The 9,373-nt window shown below is 38.8% G+C and overlaps 1 protein-coding gene across 1 annotated transcript; it reads right to left on the reverse strand.

Annotated features, from left to right (window-relative positions):
* Window positions 1-581: 581 nt before the first annotated feature.
* On the reverse strand, window positions 582-7,942 carry LOC122641100 (phosphoenolpyruvate carboxylase 2). The gene is made up of 10 exons (XM_043834418.1): window positions 7,623-7,942; window positions 6,761-7,152; window positions 6,450-6,534; window positions 5,370-5,592; window positions 3,789-3,892; window positions 3,560-3,647; window positions 2,658-2,812; window positions 1,530-2,528; window positions 1,046-1,432; window positions 582-951 (listed from the first exon to the last, which is right to left on the reverse strand). Exons 1-10 carry the CDS (start codon window positions 7,785-7,787, stop codon window positions 655-657), a joined length of 2,895 nt encoding a protein of 964 aa, XP_043690353.1. The 5' UTR covers window positions 7,788-7,942; the 3' UTR covers window positions 582-654.
* Between the last annotated feature and the right edge of the window lie 1,431 nt (window positions 7,943-9,373).

Here is a 9,373-nt window from a genome sequence, read left to right on the forward strand (position 1 = left end):
TCATTCTGGTTTTTGAATCCCTGAGAAGAGCCCAAGGGACCAGAACTTGAACACTAGCAACTCAAAAAAGTTTCCTTAGCACAGGAAAATTCTTTCCAGCAGACTAGCACTACATTTGTCTCATTGAAACTAATGATCATAGTGAGAATTTCATCCAAGCGTTATACTATGCATAACTGCAATGGTTATCAATGGTTATTCTCTGTTCACTTGTCAAATTCAGCCTGATCAGAGTTTGTCATGTGACAAAATGGAATTCAAGACCGAGAAAGCATGAATGAGACTATAATGGGGTGCATAAATTCCCTAGATATCGTAGGGTCAGATTCTACATCATTCTTCAAAATAGCAGAATGACGCCAATTCTCTAAATATCCAACAATCAGATTTGTCAGATCACTCATTCAGTTAGCAGATCAGGCCATGGTTACAATCTAATTGTTACCATGGATGACTTTCATTGTTATGGGTAGTTTTCGAGTTTCAGCATTAAGATCACAAGTGACACGTGCGTTTAATCAGTTCCCAAATTCAAAACAGTAAACTGCTCTCATGCTTAATATATAATATATGCAAAGCAATTCCCCAAGACAATTTTATTGTAACATAAGTTCTATGACAGAAATAAATCTATGGGAACTAGAAAACTATTCTTCAACCAGTGTTCTGCATGCCTGCAGCAATACCTTTCATGGTCAAGATGAGAGTGTCCTCCAGGCCAGGAGCATACTCACTTGTTGGGTTCAGCTTCACCAGCTCTGCAGCTGGCTTGCTTGATTCCATGATCTCCTTTGACAGGTGGGGTCTCACCTTACAAAGATAGTTGGGATCCCGGATTCGCTTCAGTGTGTACGCTTGGCAAACATTTAGAGTTGTAATATACGAATCACGAAGACAGAGTCGCTGCTTCAAGTATGGATCCCCTTCGAGAAGATCCTTGTGTCCAGCAATCTACAGAATTAGGGGTTACAGGTCAGTTAAAAATAATTCATAATCCAGCAGAAGATTAATTTAAGTGGAAGAAGATGACTGGATCTAATTTCACCTGGAGGAGAAGGTGCTTGGTATCTTCATAATTGGCTCTCAACTGCTCTCCAAACGACCATAGATCTTCTGACACTAGGAGTTTGTCATACAAAGCAGCAATGCCTGGGTCTCCCTTGGCGAAAACCATTTCAAGCAAGTTTATTGTGACTCTGAAGAATGGCCATTCATTGTACATCTCCTGAAGCATATGAAGATTCCTGATGTCTTTCTGTATGATCTGCTTGAAAGCTGCACCAAATCCAAGCCACACTGGGAGATGAAATCTTGTCTGGGTCCATGCAAAGATCCATGGAATTGCACGGAGTGACTCAATGCCTCCACTAGGTTTTCTTTTTGATGGACGGCTACCAATGTTCATCCGACCATATTCAAGTTCTGGTGTAGCCTGGAATAAAAAATATAAAAAGAATTGTTTCTTAGTTACCAACACACCCGTCAATGTCAAAGGGCAACAAGATGCAAAGCATAGAGTGAATACATACGAGGCGGAAGTATTCTACAAATCGGGGCTCCTGGAATACAATTGAACGATATTCCTCTGTAGCTACAACAGCCATCTCGTCCATGAGAGCACGCCATTCTGGCTTTGGTGAGACGGGGGGATGCATTCCATGCTCAAGTGTTGCAGCTGTGAAACGCTGAAGAGTTCTAAAACACAAGTGCTCTTCACCAAAAGACTGTTCAATTACTTCACCTTGCACTGTCACTCGAAGTGACCCATGAATTGTGTCCGGTGGTTGTGACAAAATGGCAAGATGAGTTGGACCACCTCCTCTTCCAACAGTCCCACCTCGGCCATGGAACATTGTCAGCTTCACTCCAAATTGCTTAGCAACCTTTATAAGCTCCTCTTGAGCCTTGTACAGTTGCCAAGCTGCGGAGAGACGTCCAGCATCCTTCCCAGAATCTGAGTACCCAATCATGACTTCTTGCTTCCCATTAATCCTGTTCCTATACCAATCTATTGAGAAGAGACGAGCCACAGCAGCAGGAGCAGCCTCAAGATCTGCAAGCTTCTCAAACAATGGGACAACCCTCAATGGATCCTTTACGTGACATTCACGCTGTAGGAGCTCAACAGCAAGCACATCTGATGGTGCCGTTGCCATTGAAATGATGTATGCCCCGAAGTTGTCTGAAGGGAGATCTGCTAAAACATGGAAGGTGTCCAACACATCTGCAATTTCTTCAGTTTTTGGAAGATCTGGTCCAAACAGGGGGCGTTTGCCATTGAGTTCGGACAGCAACCATTCCTGGCGCTGTTTTTCAGACCATTCACGGTAGGACCCAATTGCCAGGTGCTTTGTGATGGCATCTATGACATCAGTATGCCTGTCTGACTCTTGCCTAATATCAAGTCTAACTAGTGACAGCCCAAATGTAGAAACTTGACGCAAGAAATCCAGAAGGCTTCCATCAGCAATTGGCCGATCACCACAAGCGCAGAGTGATCTATAACAGAGCTCAAGAGGCTCTAAGAACTGCAGAAATATCATTAGCAAATCAGCACTAAATCTATCCAAAAAGTAAAGCAAGCAGCAATAAACAAATAACACTATGTATGTATATAGACAGAAAAAATGTTAAAGTCAGAAGATGTATGGTAGGACCTGTTCAACATTAGTGTAAGCTGCTTCCTCAGGAATGTCAGAGATTCCATTGGATAATAACTGACGAGACCGCTCACGAGTATGATACAACTTATCCCTCACATCTCCAAGAATAACACGATAGGGCTCACTAGGAGGAATCTGTTTCCAAAACTCTGCATCCAAAAAAAATTAGATCCATTAAATCCCATTAAAATGATTAAATCTCTGTTGAATGGTATTCTTAGAAGGAGAAAGGAAAACATGCAAATTCCTATTGGCTTCGTCTAGTTACAAGTAAATGAAAATTTTAATTTAAATAAGAAAAATGAAACTTTTTAAATCATGTTTGTGTAAAAAATATTAGCAAATACGATAATTGAACATAATGATAGGTTCCTTAGCCGTATTATATTTTTCTATTCAAATCCAAGTAAATTGGTTGAATGGTGAAGTAAAATTTAACTACTATCTTTAGTAAGATTTTGAGCTCATTCCACAATCTTTGATGGAAATGATTAAAACAGTTTCCATTTCATTTTGTTTTAGTTTCAACTCCCTTCCCTTCACTATACTTTCAGCAAGACAGAGCCAAATTGCTTTCTTCAAGACAGGAGATTATATCAAAAGGGAGACAAAAGTTGAAAATGGTCAATCAAGTTAGCGGGATGATTCTAGGTAATTCTAATAATTCTATGGTTTTAGCACAGTGGACGGAAAACACAGCTTACAAAATTGTTAGCAGGTTCTTAATTTAGTTTTTCATCTCCAAAATAAGTATTTGGTTTGAAATAGAATGAAAACACAGAAAGAATGGGCCCAGCTATTTTAAGCAAGATTTGGAAATTTAGCTTTTCATTTTCCAGGTTTAATTGCTTTGTTCAAAACCAAAAGAAAAAAAATAGAGCCATGCTATTAAATACCTATATAGTGCTTTGCATCTTTTCTTGAGGTCCTGTGTAGTTCATCTGCACGGACACGAAGCTCATCACTGCAACGCCACATAGACATCTAAAAGCAGAAAGAATTGAGGAAATTAGTATAATGAAAAATACTTAATGAATTCACCAATAAGGATTAAGGAAATGATTAACCACCTCAAAAATTAAAAAGATAAAAAGATATTCAAGGTGGAATTGATCTTTCGATTACCTCAAACATAAGATCCTCAATCTGGGAAAAGTACAAGTTAGCTGCCATCATTCTGGCCAACAAGCATACATCCCTTGTAACCTCAGGGGTTACCCTTGGGTTTCCTACATTCCATGTAAAAAAAAATGTTATTAAAGCGTTATACGTTTGGAATGAGCACAATTTTTAACCAATAAAAAGGAAAACCACAAAAATTTACTCTAATGAACTGAATACCCTCCATCTTTAAATTCCATCCGGGCCCAATTTCATATCTCAATTGATAAACATATATCATGTTGCAATGAAAACTGCTTTTTCTATTTTCAGACCCCAGTTGGAAGTTCTACGACTTTCCATACTTATGTCATAACTTTTGGAAGTATATTTTATCAGCAGGGGGCTGCCGCTTCTACAATGCTTGAAAACCATATCTGTCATGAGGCAGCTTACCTGGGAGCCAAATTTGGCGCACAAGTAGGACCTACCGCATCATATTTATGTGTCACTGACAGATGACAAAATAAGGCACTAAAAATCCATTGAAAATCAATTTTTGGAGAAGGGTTGGATGGAGAGAAGTGCAATACATAAAGATTGATACCATTGGGATGGCCAACAAAGCTGACTGGAGTACCCTACTCATCCAATGGTTTCTTCTTTTCTTTGGGGGGTGGGGGGTGGGGGGTGGGGTGGGAATAGGCTAAAATATCCATCCCAGAGTTATAGATTGGAAATTGGGTTCCTCCATTTGGCTCAAATCAAGCCGACCAGCCTGCTAAGCCTAGCAACACAACCATCCAAATTGCCTTCTGGAACTTAGCTCCCATCCCCCCCCCCCCCACTCTTTACCCATCCCCAAAAACAGCCAATTCATCTAAAACCTTCTAAAGTAATTTGATCAATGAATTAAATCTTTAGTTGAAAACCGTGTCTTCTTCAACTCCCAAGTACATGCAAGCACCTTCCAGTCAATATTCCAGAACTTGGACCATATCCTAAATTATTAATGAATCAAAAAGATTTATACTTGTTGTGAATCATTTTAAGCAAGATGCTAACAAGAGTTACCAAAAACCTCGATGAATCTTTGCTTCAGCACTGAAAAAATAATCATAACATGTTCTTGGGATAAAAGGGAAACAACTTTTTGCATAAGAAATTAATATTCAACCGATTAGAGCCTCAGTCTCATAAGCCAAAGAACCTTATTTGAGGTCTGAAATCTCATGAACGAGTCCCACATCCTGGAGGTCTGAAAATCCAGGGGGAAGTTATGTGACTTACTTTAAGAGTCCCTTGACTCATTTTAAGCGGCTTAAGTGGGGTTGCACAAATTAGAAGAAAAATGGTCAATAATGCCCCTATTCTCTGGCTATTAAAAGAGTCACATGACTAAAAACATTCAAACCCTCATGGAGTCTATACTAGGATTTAAATCCTTTTACTGTTTTACATGTGATTCAATTTCAATTGTAGAATACAAATCCAAGCTTGAAGTTTTTAACAGCAGTGAACAGAGTTGAATGCAACCAAAAAACAAAAAAGGTGCGCAGGGGGTGATCATAGAATTTCATGAGGAAAAGGATCATAGTAACATACCATCACGATCCCCACCCATCCAAGAAGAGAACCTAATGAGAGGGGCATTATAAGGAAGACGTTCATTGATCCCCATGTTCTTCAATGCTGTGTCAACACGCCGTAAGAATTTTGGGACACCCTTCCAGATTGTCTCATGAAAGTAACTCATCCCTGCCCTCATCTCATCTTGCGGAGTTGGAGGAGTCCTCCGGATTTCATCTGTACGAAATGCAGCTTGAATCTGCACACACAAACAAAATATAAGCAAACATAAAAAAAACAGAGGTGCTTCTAATTTAATAAATAATTCACTCTAATAAAAAATTGCAATTGCAATTGCCACATTTACAACAAATCAGAAATGATAAATTAGAAGATACATGGTGGAATAATGAACACTGGAAAAGAAAACAAAAGTTATCAAAAAAAAAACAGTACTTTTGGGTTTGGGTAACCATTAATAATGAGTATTACATGGTCAAGCACAGCTTTAGGGACGAGGGCTCATACATCACATGGAAAACAAATCATAAATCCACAATTAGAGTATCTCTTTCAGAGGGGCCATACTTGGCATAAAAACTAAGAGAATTTGAAGGATAACACTACAGGCATTGCAAGGTAATATACTATAAAGATCCACATGGAAAAGAGTGATATGTACACAAATTGCAAGGACCAATATTTTGATGCATCAAAGTATGAACTCTATCAATGTGCATCATCATATTTTGATATGACACATTGCAATTGCACATATCAATCACCACTTATTTCTATCACGGTGCACCAACAAAGATATTAATGTCCCAAGAGAATTTTATGTATTACTTTATATAGTTACCTCTCACAATATTGTAATATAAGGTATTAAATCAGGCATATAATGAAAAAAGTGCAAGCCTCCAAATGTTAATTTAGTTCCTCAAAAGTAAAATCCATGCATTTAAAACATAAGAATAAAGGAAATTGAGAAGTTAAAACAGGATTTTCAAGTTGATAACATTATCATTAATTTCAGAGTGGGAATGGAAACAATAGTATAAGATTCTAAAGAATTTAAAGCAAAGACCCTGGTATGGAGAATTAATATTTTACCTCTCTCTGTAGAGCTTCGTCAAGCTCTTGTTTATCATCGGGAGTAATGTCTTTGGCATATAACTGTGCCAAACAATTGCGTATCCTGCACGAGAGAAAGAAATAATGAAAATTACAAAGAAAAGGAAGAAAAACGGTATCATCAGATTTAGAGAACTAAAGCAATGTACTGGCATCCCCTAGACCAGAGGATTTCACGTAATGACATATCCATTCATTAAATACTCTACTAATGAGCTTATTGCCTTTTTCTTTCTTCCTCTTCTTTTTTTAAGGTTAGAAAAGAAATTCTACTAAACAGAATGCAAGACCTTCCATGCTTCTGGAGCAAAGATCTACGGATGGATTGAGTAGGATGTGCAGTAAAGACCAGATCCACGGTCTGATTCTTCAAAGCATCAAAAACTTCTTGTGGAGACTTCTTCATCTGAACCACAAGTTTCTTGAATGTTTCCTCAATGTCTGATTCAGTTGGTGCGGAGTTTTCATCAGCAAAATCCCCCTTTTTAAGCTTGATCCTTCTCCTGAAAGCAATCTGAACCTCCTCAGCCAAGTTGGCCAAGTTAAGCATGTGGGAGAAAGATTTAGCAACAACAATAGAGTCCCCTACATCCAAACTTGTCAACACATTTCCAAGCTCCTCCAGTTTCTTAGGGTCATGATTCCCTTCATACTCTGCAGAAAGCTCATAACAATCTTGAACCTAAACAACAAATAGCAAGAAATTAGTGGTTTTCCCACATGAAAAATCAGAATCAAAATCACAGTAAATTTTTTGAATTTACACATTAGTGTCATCTCAATTTACAAATGCAGTGCCCCAAAGACAAATCAAATTGGAGGAAGTATTGAACTAAAAACCACTTAATCGGAGCAAGTTTCCAATTAATCACTCCCCTGTTAATTGAGAAGTACAGCAACCCACTTGACAGAATCACATATATAGAAAATGGTTTTCAAACGGAATTTAGAAAATGGGTAATACCCACCAGGAAGACATAACAAGCATCAGAAATAACGAAACATTGCAAAACTTGACCATGGATAGATATGGGTTCTCCAATAATTTCATCTGTTTTAATTCTTCTCTATAATGGGCTTTAATCCAAAGGTAAAAATGAAACTAAATCGATCACCAAAGTAATTGATAAAAGGAGGAAATCAATTGCATACCGTTTCCCTGAGATCTTCCCCATGCAAGTCTTGCAGGATATCGAGAAAGCGATCCAATAGCAGGGCATCGTACTCGACCAACTTGTCATCCTCAGAGACCTTTGCAGGAATCAAAAGCCTCAGCTGAGCATCGATCGACGCTAGCTTCTCTAAGTTTCGAGACATCTCTGCTTCTCTTTCTCCTCCGCAACTCTACTTCTTCTCTGTAAATATCAAGCAAAATATAGAACTCCTCCTCGTCGTCCTTCACGAGAAGGAGCTACGAAAGCTCACGAGATGCCCGTTCCCTTTCAACCCAAAAAGAAAAAAAGAACAGAAAATCACGGTTTAAATCAGCCAGCACTACCCACTAGAATTTCGGACCACAATAAATGAAACTAAAAACCAAAAAACCAAAATAAATTGTTGGTTCAAGGGCCAAAGCAACTAAATCTAGTGGGAATGCAGCAATAAAATTTACATAAACACAATCCAGTTTAAATGGGAGATTTGCAGAGATGAAGCTCCTGAGATTCAGGAAAATTAAAAAGGAAAATAAGATCAGTGAAGTAGAGTCAGAGATAGATGGGTATACGTACCTGTTGATCTTTCCTCGAAAGAGAAAAAAAAGACCAATAAAAAATAAAGTCACGAGAGGGGTAATGTGATCCAAACTCTCTGCTATGTGTCCCTATTTATCAGCTGAGATATGGATACAGAAAAATAATCAGTAATTTTTATTTTCTTTTTTGGAGTTTCAACGTCTTTTGACGTCTTGCCCCGTCTAGATATCAGCCCTCAGCAGCTTCTCAGTTCTTCTACGGTGGTAAATAATATCTGGTCTCTAAAATAGAATATGCCTGAAAAGATACCTCTTAACCAATGAAACTAAAATTCATGTAGTATGTGCTGTGAAGTCCAAACGACAGTTACATAGAGGGAGAGCTGGAGAGGTTCTTACAATGCGTGACTGCAGTTTTTGGCCAATTAGGGAATTTCTTTTGGAATCTGACAAAAGGTGAAGAGGGCATTTATGACATATCACTCCTTTTACATGAACAATGATATACGAGGGATGTGCAATTTCACTTTTGAGCTGGCATATTACCAAATTTTTTCCATTACATAAATAAAGGGCAAGAGTTCTCTTGGAAGCATGCTCCATGTGCCTGCATGGGGACCAATGGGAAAGCGTGGGTAGTCGTTACCATCTTTTATAGGGTGGGACGGTCATTTTGCTCCTCCGCCCCCTGTGTTTGGGTGTAGGGGTATAGAGAACATTTCTCCATAAAGAAAGGGGGAGAGTTCTATCCAAGAGCATGGCCCCTGTGCCAGCACAAGGACCAATGAAAGTATGAATGGAAGCATTAACGATGGCGAGATTTCTACCTTTCATGGGGGTAGGACGATCATTTCGCCCCATCATGTGTCTAGGCGTGGGAGCTATGCGCCCGGATAGAGTCCTTTTTCCCATAATGAAAGGGAGACAGATCTAGACATTTGTATTAGATTGATTATTGGATGGAATAGGAAATATCTCAACTGTTCAATTCATCTATTGTTGTATCTCTCTTCCTCCAACTTCACTCACCTTACATCTCCCCCTTCTCTCTCTCCCCTGCCCATAAGGGTGTCAAAACCAAATTGAAACCGAATATTGAACCCGAAATTGAGCCGAATTAATCGAACCGAACCGAATTGACTAAATTCGGTTTGGTTTCGATTCTGGTATATGCGCATTTAATTCGCTTCGGTTCGGTTTTGGTTTTAGT

Source organism: Telopea speciosissima, chromosome 9, assembly GCF_018873765.1.
Source record: "Telopea speciosissima isolate NSW1024214 ecotype Mountain lineage chromosome 9, Tspe_v1, whole genome shotgun sequence".
Taxonomy (NCBI): Eukaryota; Viridiplantae; Streptophyta; class Magnoliopsida; order Proteales; family Proteaceae; genus Telopea; species Telopea speciosissima.